The 16,129-nt window shown below is 52.7% G+C and overlaps 1 protein-coding gene across 1 annotated transcript; it reads left to right on the forward strand.

Annotated features, from left to right (window-relative positions):
* Positions 1-3,857: 3,857 nt before the first annotated feature.
* On the forward strand, positions 3,858-4,592 carry LOC134420457 (olfactory receptor 14J1-like; the record flags this gene model as incomplete). Its single annotated transcript, XM_063160627.1, has 1 exon — positions 3,858-4,592. A coding segment is annotated over one exon (735 nt), but the record flags the coding sequence as incomplete, so codon positions are not given.
* Positions 4,593-16,129: the final 11,537 nt, after the last annotated feature.

A 16,129-nucleotide genomic window follows, 5' to 3' on the forward strand; every position in this document is an offset into this window, starting at 1 on the left:
CCTTTCGATCAAAAGGGAGCCCATTGCAGCCCACATGCTCCCCATCTTCCATACCATCCTTGATACCCTTCACCAGCAAGCAGTGTCTCAAAAACTGAATCCGTTGGTCGCTCCTAACTCAGGACCTCCCCGCAAACATGCCTTTCTCAGACCTTCCACAAACGTCCAAGATGGCAATCGCCATGTGGTCTTGGAATATCATGTCCTGGAGACTCAAGATGGAAGGAGCCTGAACGTGACTTGGGAGCCGGATCATCCTCCCTCCATCTTGGCTCCTCCACTTCCTGCTACCACAACCTTCTCTTCCGTCCTGAACAAACCTCCAGACTCCATCCCCACAACTGTGGGTCATGTTCCTACTGTCAATCATTCCACTTTCACCCTGGGCAATGACTCCAGAACTCTACCCCGGAAGTCTGCCATCGTAAATCTAGGCCCTTCCTCCCCAACACCTGACAAAATAGCAGTGCCCTTTGCCTCACCCTCCAGCAACAATATAACCCCATGGTCACAGATACTAAGGCCAACTGTCACACTATTTCTAATCCAAATGTTTCTCCTCCAAGTTATTCTTCCTCCCCGGAAGACAGTTGGGATTCCCCAGAGCCACCTCGCCCCTCAACCCCAGAAGGTCCCTAGGAAAGGATTCAGAAGGAAGCAGTTAAGGAAGGAGACTGGCAAATAGTCTCGAAACCCCTCATTACCCCCGTAGGTTATGAAAGAAGGGGACAGAATCCCAGCTATCAGCCATTGGTTTACAGGGAAATCAAGGATCTGTGTAGGGCAGCTAAAGACCATAGGAAGGACTTACTTTTTTTTAATGGCCTAATGAGGGCCATGTTTACAGCACATCATAACTCCCTATGATTTAAAATGTATTAGGACCATGTTGTTGTCACCTACAGAATACAACCTGTGGGAAGGGGGATGGAAGTGTTTACTAAATCAATTAATAGCAGACTATGCTAATAATGAGGCAAGGGCGGAATTGGCAATCAACTATCTAGCTGGAGAAGGACCGCAAAGCCACCAGATGATCAAGCAGCAGGTGTCCCCAGAGAAGCATTGGATGATATCAAAGAGATGGTTTTGCAAGCTTTAATCCAGGTATCGCATCGTAGCACTCCCAATTTGGACTACCTTGGGTGGCTGCAGCTAAAGCTTTAGGAAAATCAGACCATCTTGCGATCCTGTTAAGTAAGCAAACCAATGCTACTCCCTCACATTGCGTGGCCTGCTCTCAGACATAGAGACCATCAAACATGCCACCTTGCAGAACAGCGATAGAATTTTTATTCTGGGCACATGGGCATGGCTGTGTAGACTCTGAGGGCATGTGTTGCAAGAACCCCTCCAGCCACAGCGAGTCAATTCACAAGAGCATTAAGTACTGAATGAAGAGTTCAAGAAGCTTCAAGTGGAAAACAAAGACTGGGTCAATGAACTCTTCCAATCCAAGGGACTAAAGGGTTGGATGATGTCTATCTAAAACAGGACATATATTTTCTTAGCTGTTGTTGTATTGTAAATTGTCTCATGTTTGTTTGGATGCTTTGAGAAAGCCTTACAAAATTCTTTCAGTTCCATCTTGGTAGTAAAACAGAAAGGGGGAAGATACCCAACACAGGCTCCTCATGGACTCATTGGAGGAGAGAACTGGAGGTCAGGATGGCACAAAAACCTCTCAGAGACTCAGTGTGGGCAAGGAAATCCTTAAAATTACCTAAAAGTATTCTTAGATCCATAAAGTACATTAAAAACCTTAAGTATTTAAAGCCATTAATGAGCCCCACTGAGTGTCAATACAAAGCTCTCCAGGGACTCGTTAAAGGAGATAATTGGGGCCATGATTGCACAAACCTCTCACAGAGTCTGTATCAAAAGGGAAACTCCAAGTACCTTAAAAGAACTGAAGTAGGCTGAAGTACTAATGAGCCCCAATGAGTGTTGTTACTGACAAAGCCTCTCCAGGGACTAATTAAAGCAGATAATTTGAGGCCATGATTGCACAAACCTCTCAGAGACTCCAAGGCAAAAGCCAAACCCAAAGTCCTTTCAAAAACCTGCAGTCCCTACAGGGAGCATTAAGGATTCCCCAGGGCCATTGTTGAGCAAGGCTCCCCAGGGACTCCTTCCAGCGGATCCTTGAGGCCACTGGGATGTGTGGTGGGGGGGATGCTGAGGGCAGGACAAGGGGATGACAGTGCCCAGCCTGCCTGGGGCTGTGCCAGAAGGCCCCAGGGCCTCGGGACAAGGTGTCTTCTCCCAGCCCTTGGTGGCACAGACCCTGCTGTGCCCCAGGGCACCAAGGCTTTGCTTCTCTTTGTCCCCACCTGTCATCACTGCCTCCAGTTCTCTGCTCTGCCTGGGGCCTGGGGACACTATCTCAGTTGTGTCCCTCAGTGGGACCCATTAAAAGTCCATGGAACTTTGGAGTTGGATTCTGACTTGGAGATCTGGAGAGGTTTCTTCAGCTCCCTCTCAGGGAATGATGTTCAGGGCCTGAGAACAAAGCCCCAGAGGCTCATTAAAGTTCTTGTGCTGTGTCTGTGCTGCTGAGCTGGGCTGGGCTCGTGGCACAGTGGCAGGTCTTGGTAACCAAGAAGAGCTTCAAAAGCACATTTCTCTCGATGAGCAGCTTTTCTCCAGCCCAGCAGGGCTGGGGCACTGCCTGCAGCCACGCTGGGCACAGCAATGAGGCACAGAGAGCTTCAATCAGTCAGGGCTGGGAAGGTGCTGAGAAGTGCCTGGGGCAGAAGCACTGCCAGCCCTTGGCACAGGAACCTCTGGCTGCAGGACAATGCAGCTGCAGCTCCTGGAGCCATCTCCCAAAGCTGGAACATCCCAATGCCTACAGACCCTGTGAGTCCATTCTCTGATTGTCTCTTGTGCAGAGCAGCCAGGGTTGGCCAGGGCTGTCCTGCAGAGCAGGGTCCTGCAGCCCAGGGTGCTGTGCTGGGGCAGGGACTCTGCTGCCTGCCAGGGACAGCTCTCAGCCAGCCCTGGCAGCTGCTCCCAGCAGCGGGGCACAAGGTCTGGGTGGGAGGAGACAGCTGGTCAGGCTTGGAAATGTTTTCTTTGTCTGTTCAGGATGCTGCATTGTTCAGGACTGCTCCCAGCATGACATTTAATTGTAGAATATTTCCAAGTAGGTTATACAGGGAGCACAGCAAGGCTGGGGCTGCATAAATTGGGAAATCTTGCTCTTTTAATCTACTGCTTTCTGTTGCCAGGATGAAAAATTGCACATTGATATTAATCTCTCAGTTAAGGTCCAGAAAAAGAAAATAGCTTTTTCTCAGATCTTACTAAGCCAGGCAGTGACAGAAACCTGCACAGGGCCCCCTAGAAGCTGCATCAGTTTTGCTTTTTCAGCCTCCTCAGGGTTGCTCTGACAGAGCCATCAGAGCCTGGAGAGCCAGAGCTGACACTGGGCATTGCCAGAGCTGGGAGGGGTCTGCAGGGCAGAGCTGAGCCCCCAGGGCTGGGCTGGGCTCTGGCAGCACTGGCAGGGCCCAGCCCTGGGCACAGGGAAGCAGCTGCTGGCAGGGACAGCTCCAGGCAGCAGAGCCCTGGGCAGGCAGTGGAGGAAAAGTGCCCACAGGCTGTGCTGGGATATTTAAAGTGCTCTCCAAACCCAAGTATTCCATGATTACTTTTTTACAGATCCCCATGCCAAGACACAGAAAATGTCCAACAGCAGCTCCATCAGCCACTTCCTCCTGCTGGCATTGGCAGACACGCGGCAGCTGCAGCTCCTGCACTTCTGCCTCTTGCTGGCCATCTCCCTGGCTGCCCTCCTGGGCAACAGCCTCATCATCAGTGCCATAGCCTGCGGCCACCACCTGCACACGCCCATGTTCTTCTTCCTGCTCAACCTGGCCCTCACTGACCTGGGCTCCATCTGCACCACTGTCCCCAAAGCCATGCACAATTCCCTCTGGGACACCAGGAACATCTCCTACTCAGGATGTGCTGCACAGGTCTTTTTCTTTGTGTTCTTCATCTCAGCAGAGCTTTCCCTCCTGACCATCATGTGCTACGACCGCTACGTGTCCATCTGCAAACCCCTGCACTACGGGACCCTCCTGGGCAGCAGAGCTTGTACCCACATGGCAGCAGCTGCCTGGGCCAGTGCCTTTCTCAATGCCCTCATGCACACGGCCAATACATTTTCCCTGCCCCTGTGCCAGGGCAATGCCCTGGGCCAGTTCTTCTGTGAAATCCCACAGATCCTCAAGTTCTCCTGCTCCAAATCCTACCTCAGGGAACTTGGGCTCATTGCATTTAGTGTTTGTTTGGTATTTGGTTGTTTTGTGTTCATTGTTTTCTCCTATGTGCAGATCTTCAGGGCTGTGCTGAGGATCCCCTCTGAGCAGGGACGGTACAAAGCTTTTTCCACCTGCCTCCCTCACTTGTCTGTTGTTTCCCTGTTTGTCAGCACTTCCACATTTGCTTACCTGAAGCCCCCCTCCATCTCCTCCCCATCCCTTAATCTGGCCCTGTCAGTTCTGTACTCAGTGATGCCTCCAGCCCTGAACCCCCTCATCTACAGCCTGAGGAACCAGCAGCTCAAGGCTGCAGTGTGGAGACTGATGACTGGATGCTTTCAGAAACATTTAACTGTTGGTCAATTTCTGCAAATAACTTGTAATAAAACTCATTTTTGATACTTCTTGTTGGTTTCATTTTGGAGATCTGTTTCCTTTGTTTTAATATTTTCATATTGTCAACAAAGTAAAGCCATTCCTTGTGCCATTTTTCATTTTGCTTGTCTCCACTTTCCCTGTGGCCACAGACTGTGTCAATGAGGGGCTGTACTGTTGGTGGCTTTAAATGAACTAAAGGATCTCCCAGCAAAGTTTTCTGCAGAGATGCCCTTTTGTTGCCTTCTCTGGAGCTACAGCAGCAATGTCTGTGTGCAGAGCTGGGGGCAGATCAGTGCTGGCCCAGCAGCTGTGCCCAGCAGCAGCAGCAGCACTTGGTGTTGCCAGTGCTGCTGCCGTGGCCCTGCCCTGCTGCCCTGGTGGCCCTGGTGTTGCTGCAGGGCCTGAGTGCTCTCGGGGCCGGGCACAGCCCTGGGGGTGGCAGTGCCGGGGCTGCAGCAGGGACAGGCCAAGTAATATAATTATTTCATAATATAAATAATTTGTAATATAAATAATCTCTGCTAGTTCTTTTGGCTTTGTTCTTTTTTTCCCCTGCGTTTTAGTTTTTCAATATTGTCCATAAAATAAAAGCATTGTTTATCGATCTCTCATTTTTTTTTCTCCACCTTCCCTCGAGCCACCGATTGTGTCAATGAGGAGCTGCACTGTTGATGGCTTTAGTAGAACTAAAGGATCTCCCAGCAGAGTTTTCTGCAGAGATGCCCTTTTGTTGCCTTCTCTGGAGCTGCAGCAGAAATGTCTGTGTACAGAGCTGGGGACAGATCAGTGCTGAGTACAGCAGCCCTGCTCCTGCTGGCCGCACCATTCCTGATCCAGGCCAGGAGCCACTGTCCTTCTTGGCCACCTGGGCACACTGCTGCCTCATGTCCAACCTGCTGTCCATCAGTGCCCCCAGGCCCCTTTCTGCCTGGCTGCTCTCCAGCCATTCTGTCCCCAGCCTGTAGAGCTGCAGGGGTTGTTGTGGCCAAAGTGCACGACCCAGCACTTGGTCTCGTTCAACCTCACCTTGTTTGATTTGGGCCCTGGATCCAGCCTGTCCAGAGCCCTGTGCAGAGCCATCCTACCGTCCTGCAGATCAACACTCACATCCAGCTTGGTGTAATCTGCAAAGATGTCCTTGGTTCCATGGGGCCCCTCATTGTCACAATGGCCTCTTGATTATCCCAGGTCCTGCACTGTAACACTGGTCTCCTTGGATCCATGAGACCATGCAGAGAAACAATGGTCTCCTTGGTTTCATGGGGGTGCAAAATGTGACAATGGACTTCTTGGTTCCATGGGGCTTCACAGTGTTCTCACTGGTGTTGCAATTTCACAGTGGCCCCTTGGTTCAATGGGGCCCCAGAGTGTCACAATGGTCCCATGGTCACATGAGGTCCCACACTGTCACCATGGTCTCTGTGGTTCTACAACTCTCCTCAGTGTCACAATGGACTCGTTGTTTCCACGAGGCCACACAGTGTCACAACGTTCTTGCAGATTTCTTGAGGCTCCATCGTGTCACAGTGGTCCCTTGGTTACACAGGATTCTGCAGTGTCACAATATCCCCTTGGTTTCATGAGGCCCTGCAGCGTCACAATGTCCCCTTGGTTCTGCTGGGCTTTGGAGTCCCCCAATGCTCTCTTTGGTTTTGCAGTGTCAAAATGGTGAAACTCCTTGGTTACACAAGGCCCTGCAGTGTCACAATAGTCTCTGTGGTTCCATGAGGACCCAGAGTGTCACGATGCACTCCCTGGTTCCATTTGGCCCTACAGCACCACAGTGGACCCCTGGTTCTGTGGGGCTGCACGGTGTCACCATGGTCCTATTAGTTCCACAAGGCCCTGCAGTGTCACAATGGCCCCAGTGTCCCCCAGTCATCACAGAATGACAGAATCAAATAGCCTGGAAAAGACCTTTGGGATCATCAAGCCCAACCAATGCCCTAATACTGCCTTGTCACCCAGACCATGCCACTAAGTGCCACTGGAGAGGGACAGTGACACTGCCACCCCCTCCCTGACCAGCCCATTCCAATGCCCACTCACCCTTTCTGTGAAGAACTTCTTCCTATTGTCCAGCCTAAACCTCCCCTCGTGCAGCTTAAGGCTGTGTCTTCGTTACCTGCCCTCCAGCAGATCCACACTCACACCCAGCTTGGTGCCATCTGCAATTTGTGAATGGTGGACTCGATCCCCTCAGCCAGATTATCAGTGAAGATATTAAACAGGACTGGGCCCAGCACAGATCCCTGGGGGACACCACCAGTGCCTGGACACCAGCTGGGTGCAGCACCATCCCCTCCACTCTCTGGGCCCAGCCTCCAGCCAGCTCTTTACCTTGGGAAGGGTGAACATGTCCCAGCCATGGGCTGCAGTTTTTCCAGGGAATTCTGTGGCTCATGGTTTTAAAGGCTTTGAAGTCCAGGCACACAACATCCACAGCTTTTCCTGCATCCATAGGTGGGTCACCTGGTCACAAAAAGAAAATCACGTTGGTCAGGCAGGACCTGCCACCCCTAAATTCATGCTGGCTGGCTCTGATCCCTCGACTATCCTGTGGGTGCCCTGTGATGGCACTCAAGGTGATCTGTTCCATAACGTTGCTGGGCACCCAGGTCAGGCTGACAGGCCTGGAGTTCCCCAGCTCCTCCTTCCAGCCCTTCTTGGGGATGGGCTCACACTGGCACCTCCAGCCCTCTGGGCCCTCCCTGCTGAGCCAGCACTGATGGTAATTGATGGAGAGCAGCTTGGGGAGCTCATCCACAGCTCCTTCATCGCCCTGGGATGGATCCCATCTGCTCCCAGAGACACCTGTGAGCATCTGAGGGGCTCAGCAGGTCACCAGCTGCTTCCTCCTGGATTACAGGGGCTGTTCTGCTCCCTGTGCCCATCCACCAGCTCAGGAGAACACTTGTCCTGAGGACAGCCTGTCCTAATATTGAAAATTGACACAAGATATTAAGTAGCTTAGTCTTTTACTTATCTTCAGTTACTCTGTTCTCAACTGCAATCAATAAAGCGTTGTGGTTCTCCTTCTCCCTCCTTTTGCTATAAACTTTTTATAAAAACATTTTTTATTGTTCTTATAGAAACCGCCAGGTTAAGTTCTAATTGAGCTTTCACCTCTCAACTTTTCTTCCTGCATAACCTAACAATATCCTCAAACACTTCCTGAGTTGCTGGCCCTTTTTCCCTGAGTTCCTACAAAAACTCCATGCTCTGCCAGGCCAGTCATTTACCTCACTAGCTCATCTTTTGCCGCACTGGGACAGGTTGCTCCTTCCCCCTTAAGATGATTTTCTTGAAATCTGTCCATCCTTCCTGGATCCCTTGGTTTTTAAGGCCTATGTCCCCTGAAAAGATCAGTACCATATTTAGTACTCCACACATCAGCATCCTAAATAGATCAAAGTCTGCCCTTCCTAATTCCAGTGTAGAAGTTTTTTTGCTGCCCCTCCTTCTTTCACAGAATATTGAAAACTTGATTATTTCATGGTCACTGTGCCCCAGGCAGCCTCCGAGCCCCACATCTGCCACCAGCCATTCTCTGTTTGTGAACAGCAGGGGACAGAGGTTTCCTTGGCAGTGGGAGTGTTACCAAAAATTTAGTAAAATAGAAAACTCCTTAACCCAATGTAGCATTAAGAAACAGCATTCTTTATTCAGCTGGATGCACGGGGGAGAGCTCCTCCCAAAGCTGTGTATGCTGAGTACAGGAAAATTTCTGTTTCTATTCTGTATTTTGCACACATATTCATTGATTGTCCTAGACATACATATGATAATAATTTCCCCAAATCAATAACATATTTCCCCTCCCCTTTATCCATGTGTTCTTCCAGACCCTGGGGGTCTCTCTGGTTGTCCCTGGTGGTCATGGACCCCAATGTTCCTGTAGGCCTGGCTGAGCTGGCAGGACACTGAGGCTGCTGAGCTTCCAGTTCTCCTTCTCACACAATGGGCATTGTGTGGTTTCCATAGGCCTGGGGTTGTGGAGAACAAGCTCCAGGTGTGAGTTCACCTGGCGGAGACAATTTATCATCTGGTAACATGAGGTCACAGAGTGGGCTAGGACATCATAGACTGCCTCTGTGACATTACACAGCCAGCTGTGACCTCACAGATAGGCTGTTCCATCACAGACCATCTGTGGGGCATTGGAGAATGGGCTGTGACATCCCAGAGGGGCTGTGTGACATCCCAGCCGGGCTGTGTCAGGTCACTGGGTTGGTCACTCTGCCCCAGCTCCCCCTCACAGTTTCTCCCAACAACTCCAATGCTGTTCATGCCCAGCAGGGTCCCTGTCCCCCAGGATCCCCCCGGCCCACTTGGAGCCACACCCTCCACCAAAGGATGTTCCACAGGATCCACCCCAGAGCCTGACATGGGGACAAGGGGCCAGGGCTGTGTGACCAGGACATCAAGGACGTGGATTATCCAGGTCACTGTGGCCAGGTATGGGTTGCCCATGGCAGGAAAGATGTCTGGCAGCTGGAGCAGGGTCTGGGAAGGGCCTCCAAGGTGGGGCTGGAGCCCTTGGGCTGTGAGCAGAGGCTGAGGGAGCTGGGCTTTTCCAGCCCGGAGCAGGGAAGGCTGAGGGGCTCCTCATCCCAGCCTGGCAGTGCCAGCGAGGAGGGGATGGAGAACACAGAGCACGGCTCTTCAGCGGGGGGCTGGGGGGAGACAAAAGCCAATGGGTGTGTGGTAGATAGGGAAAGGCGCTGCAGAAGATCACGCGATGTCATGGAAAGCCAGGACCCTTTGTTCCTCTAAGATAAGAGATTACCCTAGGAATGTGGCCCCACTAACAGTAGTGCTAGTAACTTTCCATTCCTTACCCAGTACTTTTCCATTCCTTACTAACCATAGATAAGAAGGACAAACCCCCTTTTGACGTAGAGAACCCCCTAGATTATAAGACCCCACGAGAAGAAGTAATAAATGCCTTTAGACCGTCCACCATATTGGTGTCTGCGTGTGTCATTGGCCCGAGCGACCCTGGAGAGTTTGGGTCGCCGTGCTGATCCTCAGAACCAGGTCGCCTGCCTTGATCCAGAAGGCAACATTTGGTGCCGGTACCCGGGAAGCGATCTGCACCCGGGGAATGGGGATTCTCCTGGACAGAGGACAGCGGCTGCAGCAGCAGGACTGACCACAGCGGGAGGGACGCCTCTGGACCAGCGTGGACCATGGAAGCCATAGCGAAGGTCGTCACAGAGATGCATGCACAATGGGGTATAGAATGTAAACTTAGAGATTTAACTCTCGCATTGCCGAGATTGATTAAGTTTGGGGCTATTGAAAGCCCTGTGGACATCCTACATTCGGATGTGTGGGATAATTGTACAAAAGCTCTGGCGGAGGACACTATGTCCTCGGGCTCAGGGAAAGCCCTAAAAACGTGGGGCAGAGTTGTCCAGGCTCTGCAAAAAGCTCGACAAGAGCAAGAAACCTGGAAAGCCGCGCGAACTTGTTTATTAGCCATGCCGCAGGTGGGGGTGGGCACGGCGACACAAACCACGGAGGTGCTTGACCCGGGCGGGCGCGCGGAGGCACGAACGCCGGATCCCCCTCAGCGAGCGGACTCACCATCGGAGGGGGGGGAGCACACACGGGCGTTCTGGCAGGGGCTTGCGGAGTAGGTGCGGAACTCAGCCGGATTGTCGAACCCCATAGGGATCGATAAAAACGCCCCCCCACCATATGCGTTTTAAAATGGCGCCAGACGATGTGGTCAGGGTGGAAAGGGGGAGGCGGGGGGCGGAAATGCAGTCAGCCCGCTTAACAACGCATGCGTGGGCGAGCAGGGAGACGGGGCAGCCCCCGCGTAGGTGCGTAAGACCAATCAGAGCGCTCTATTCAAATTAAGTCCTTGTAGGCCAAGGACGTCCCCCAGCAGGAGGCGGGAGGACCCCAGGGGGAGGGAACGGCCCGACCCCCGCAGGAGGGGGCGGGGTCGGAGCCCGAGGAAAAGGCAGAGCAGCCCGGAAGCGTCTAGTTACTCGACTTCCGGCTCGGACTCGGACTCGAGCTCTGAGCTCGAGAGGGGATCGGAGGATTCCGACTCAGATTCTAGCTTTAACAGAGAGAGAGCAGCGGCATGTAAGGTCACTAACCACAGCGCTCCTGCATGGGTGAAGGATTTACCAGAGAAAAACCGAACCCCGCTTACAAACTGGCGGAAAATAAAAATGGCTTGCGCGGAATGGGCTCCGTCTGCCACTCTGGTGTTCCCGGTCCGTGTGGGGGGGGCAGGCGGAAACCAAAGGACTTATTCACCAGTCAATCCGAAAGATGTGCAGGCAATTGTTAAAGCGATTGCGGATAAGGGAATTAATTCTGCCATGGTTTGCACACTTATTGACGGCCTTTTTGGTGGGACGATATGCTTCCCTTTGATATTAAGCAGACGTGTAGAATGATATTTGATGGTGCAGGGATGATCGTTTTTAAACAAGAATGGGAGGATAATTGCATCAAACAGCTAGCCTTGGTAACAGGGGCAGACCATCCACTGCACGGCTCCAGCATACAGAGGCTAATGGGCACAGACCCCACTATGATCACCCCCCAGCTACAGGCTGATGGTTTGCGTGCCCATGAGGTTATGACGACAACCCGTGCTGCCTGAGAAGCAATCCGTAATGCTTCCAAAGTGGTAGCCAGACCATCGCCATGGTCTTCCATAAAACAGGGTGAGAATGAGAGCTTCACTCAGTTTGTGGACAGGCTTCAGGCCGCATTAGATTCCTCTGCGTTACCCTCAGAGGCGAAGGGTCCCGTGCTGGCAGAGTGCATACGCCAGCAATGCAACTCAGCCACCAAGGACATTTTAAGATCACTGCCACAGGGGTCTAATATAGCTGCCATGATCAGACACGTTGCAAAGGAGGAACATCTGGTTCCCATCCAAGCAGCAGTTCACACTGCAATAACCAGTGTGATGGCGTGCCTCAAGTGTGGCCAGGCAGGCCACTTGGCAGTAAACTGCCCCCAGCCAAGGCGCCTATCAGCAGCTGCTCCACCACGCCAAGGGGAAGGTAGGGGACCGTGTTGGGTGTGTGGAAGGAAGGGGCATTTAGCTAAGGAATGCAGATCCAGGCCCCAGGGAAACGGGAGAGGGAGGGGGCAGCTGGGCCGCATCCAGCCCCCTCCCACCTGGAATATGCAGCGGCCCGGCTACAGCAACCCCCAGTGGGGCAGGGGACCCTCATACCCTATGCCCCCACAGGGAGCAGTCAACTTTGCATCCCCTCCAGCAATACAATGGCAGAGTTGTGCAGCACCCTCAATACCTTCACACCCCCCACCGCCACAAGGCACGCCGGTGTCACAGGAACAGCAGGGGACGCCCCAGAGTGGGATCCCTGGGTGGCCTTGGTCATGAAAATAGGGAAGGAGCCCCTGATGGTGTGGGGGACATGCTGCCTTTATGGCAGCCAGGATCCCCACATCATAGGGTTTCAGTTTTGGGCGGACACGGGATCAGACTGCACAATTTTTCCCCAAGAACATTGGCCCGGACATTGGCAATTCAAAGAAGTCCCTCCAGTGAACGGAGTGGGAGGGCAGTCCCAGGCGTGGAAAAGCACCCAGCTGGTGGCTATAACACTTCACACAAAAAAGGGACCAGAACAGACAGTAGCAATCTACCCCTACATTGTGCAGAATTCTCCACCCCTGTTAGGAAGGGACGTCCTTTCCATGCTCGGATTCCGGATTACAAATTTATCATGAGGGCCACTGCCGTACACCCCCCTGCTGCCAATCAAACTGACTTGGAAATCATCAGACCCTGTATGGGTTGAGCAGTGGCCCCTGACAGAGCCTCGAGCAGCAGCTTTGCTGGAACTGGTTGACCGCGAACTGCAAAAGGGTCACATAGAACCCTCCACCAGCCCATGGAACACCCCTGTATTCGTGATCCCCAAAAGGTCCGGAGAAGGCTATCGTCTCGTCCACAACCTGAGAGAAGTGAACGAGACGATCCGACCCATGGGTCCAGTCCAGACACTGCTACCCACGAACTCAGCCATCCCCGCAGGGCAGCTGTGCGCAGTACTGGATATCAAGGACTGTTTCTTTTAAATACCCCTGCACCCTGAGGACAGAGAAAGATTCGCCTTTTCCGTGGCGTTTCGAAACAGCGAGCGGCCCAACCTTCGCTTCCAATGGAGAGTACTTCCACAAGGCCTTGTCGACAGCCCGACCATATGCCAAATCACCGTGGACAAAGCACTGATGCCAGTCCGACACTCCTACCCCACTGCAACCATCATCCAGTACACTGAAGGGGGGAGTGGGAGCACTGGCCCAAGGACCTTCTGAAAAGGCCCAGCTGATCCAATGGGTGGTCCTCAGAAGACCCGCTCGTGCATTTTCCCCAGGAATCGAATGCATTGCCAGCCTCATCATTAAAGGCAGGAGACTCGCCTTGAAACACCTAGGGACGGAGCAGACAAGCATCCACCTTCCGTTTTGCAAGCAGCCGACCACGGAGTCAACCACAATATCGGAGTACCTGGCCCTTGCTCTCTCCGGCTTCGGAGGAGAAATCTCCTACTCCTCCAGACCACCCTGGACTCAGCTGCTGACCATTGTCGACACGGACATGCCACCGAAGGTCAAGGACAGACCGCAGCCAGGACCAACGGTCTTCACAGACGCTTCCTCCATGACTTCAACCACAACAGCAGTGTGGCAGGCAGGAGAGCAATGGCACTGCGTCAAAGCGTGTGACCCCACACTGTCAGTGCAACAACTGGAGGCAGCAGCAGTTGTTTTGGCGTGCGGACTCTTCAAGAACGAACACCTCAACATCGTAACGGACTCTATATTCGTGGCAAGGCTCTGCCTAACCATGGCAGGACCAGGAGTGTCAACATCAGCAGCAGCCCTAATGCTGGAAGAAGCACTCTCCTCGCGACAGGGCACCGTATCAGTCATCCCCATCAACAGCCATGACCCAGTCAAAGGCTACTTCCAGATCGGCAACGACAAAGCGGACGCCGCAGCAAAAGGCGTTTGGACCTTGCAAAGAGCTCATCAACTGCACGAGTCGCTCCACATCGGAGCCAAAGCACTGGCGAAGAGATGCGAATTCTCGACAGCGGACGCAAAACATGTGGTAGCCACCTGCCCTCATTGCCAGAAGTCACCCCTTTGGACCTGCGGGGTCAACCCGAGAGGTCTCAAGCCCTCAGAAATCTGGCAGTCGGACTTCACCTTATGTCAACTGCTGAAGCCCCGAGCATGGCTTGCAGTGACAGTGGACACTCATAGCGGAACGATCATAGCCACACAGCACCCCAAAACTAACTCCAAAGCCACAAGTCAGCACTGGCTGACAGCCATGGCTTGGCTTGGTATCCCCAAACAGATCAAAACGGACAACGGCTCCAATTTCACCTCCAAACCAGTACAGGAATTCGCCTCAAAATGGGGCATCGCGTTAGTGCAAGGCATCCCATATAACAGTACCGGGCAGGCCATAGTTGAGAGAGCAAACCAGACCCTGAAAACCAAGCTAGAAGTGTTGGCAAAAGCAGAGGGCTTTGCCAATTCCATTCCCCCAGGAGATCAGGCACGTATGCTGGCAACCGCCTTGCTGGCACTGAATCAATTCCCTAGGGGACATGAAACAAACAGTCCCATCCAAAAACACTGGGCTACTCGAATGATAGAAGAGGGCCCACAGGTGATAATTAGAAATGAGCTAGGCGAGTGGAAACGGGGTTGGAGGCTGATGCTCACGGGGCGAGGGTACGCAGCTGTCAAAAAGGACAGCAAAAACAGGTGGTGTCCACTTAAGTCGATTAAACCGGACCTTCATAGCGAGCAGAATGAGACTGACGAGAATTGTGAGTCTTTGTTTACAGGACCTGCTCGTGGGACGTCCTCATGACGTGTACATCCCAGTTCCAGACGAGAGTGACAGACCACCAAGCCATCAGGCAGTGCCCGAGAGACCCACACGGGTGAGACCCAAGCACCAAGGGTGTTTCTGTGTGATTTTGCTGTTGGGACTTGTCGCCAGAGGGCAAGCCAGCCCAGACCACTACTCCCATCGGCCCTTCAGGTGGGTCATGCGACACCTTAGTAGTGGCAAAGCACTCAGAGAAATCACCACACCAAACACCCCATCCTTCGTGCTCCGCATCACCGACCTGTTTCCAGGACAGCCAAGGGTAAACCCTTATTCCCCACACGTCACACACTCGTACCTATCCTACTGGTGCCCAGCTTCAAACCCTGGGAAAAGCTACTGCAATCACCTAGGGTGGGGATATTGTGGGCACTGGGGCTGCGAAACCATAGTTACAGATGCCAGACCGTTGGGGCCTGGGTGGGATCCACAAGAGCCAGACAAATTCTTACAGTTCACCTGGGCACCCATCGGCTGCAAAACACCCTTCTTCTCTCACGGAAACTTCCATCGAAACCAACATAAAATCCCTAGATTTTGGGCATGCACTGATTACAACATGACGGTCTTGCAGCCAGATCACCCTAGCTGGGCCACAGGCAAAACGTGGACAGTAGTCCTTCAAGGGTCAAAAGAGAGGGTGAACGTGCAAATTATCAGGCTCCAACCGTCGGCACCCCGAGCGATCGGACCCAACAAAGCGATTAAAAACGTGCCAAAACCGAGAAACATAACCTACCCCAAAACCTTACCCACAGGGGTCAGCAATGTCCCGACCGGTCAAGCGGAAACCTTTCAGATGAGCCACTTAACCGAGTCAGACTCAGACCCAATCCTTCATACGTTAGAAGCTTCCTTTGTATCCCTGAACGAATCCAACCCTAACCTAACCGAATCCTGCTGGCTTTGTTACGATGTCAAACCCCCCTTTTACGAAGGAGTCGCTCTAAACACTCCCTTCAGTTATTCCTCAGCTGATGGCCCTCACCAGTGCAGATGGGGTACTCCTCGCAAAGGAATCACCCTGAGTCAAGTCACAGGCCAAGGCAGATGCTTTGGCAATGCCACCCTAGCTAGGCGGAAAGGCAACATCTGCACCAAAATTGTCAAGCCTAACAGGAAAAACAGTAGGTGGGCAGTCCCATCCGCATCTGGGATGTGGGTTTGCCAGCGATCCGGAGTGAGTCCTTGTGTGTTCCTTCCCAAATTCAATGACTCTAACGACTTCTGTGTCCAAGTTTTGATTGTTCCTAGAGTCCTGTACCACTCAGAAGAAGAAATGTACCATCTTCTTGAGGGACCCAGCCGGATCCACAAAAGAGAAATAATGACAGGTATAACTATCGCAATGCTGCTCGGCCTGGGAGCAGCCGAAACGGCCACGGGTGTCTCAGCCCTAGCGACCCAGCACCAAGGACTGTCCCAGCTGCAGGCAACGATTGACGAGGACCTGCAAAGGATCGAGAAATCCATCTCCTTTCTAGAGAAGTCAGTCTCCTCACTCTCAGAAGTGGTCCTGCAGAACAGGCGAGGCCTGGACCTCCTGTTCATG

Source organism: Melospiza melodia, chromosome 7, assembly GCF_035770615.1.
Source record: "Melospiza melodia melodia isolate bMelMel2 chromosome 7, bMelMel2.pri, whole genome shotgun sequence".
Classification (NCBI taxonomy): Eukaryota; Metazoa; Chordata; class Aves; order Passeriformes; family Passerellidae; genus Melospiza; species Melospiza melodia.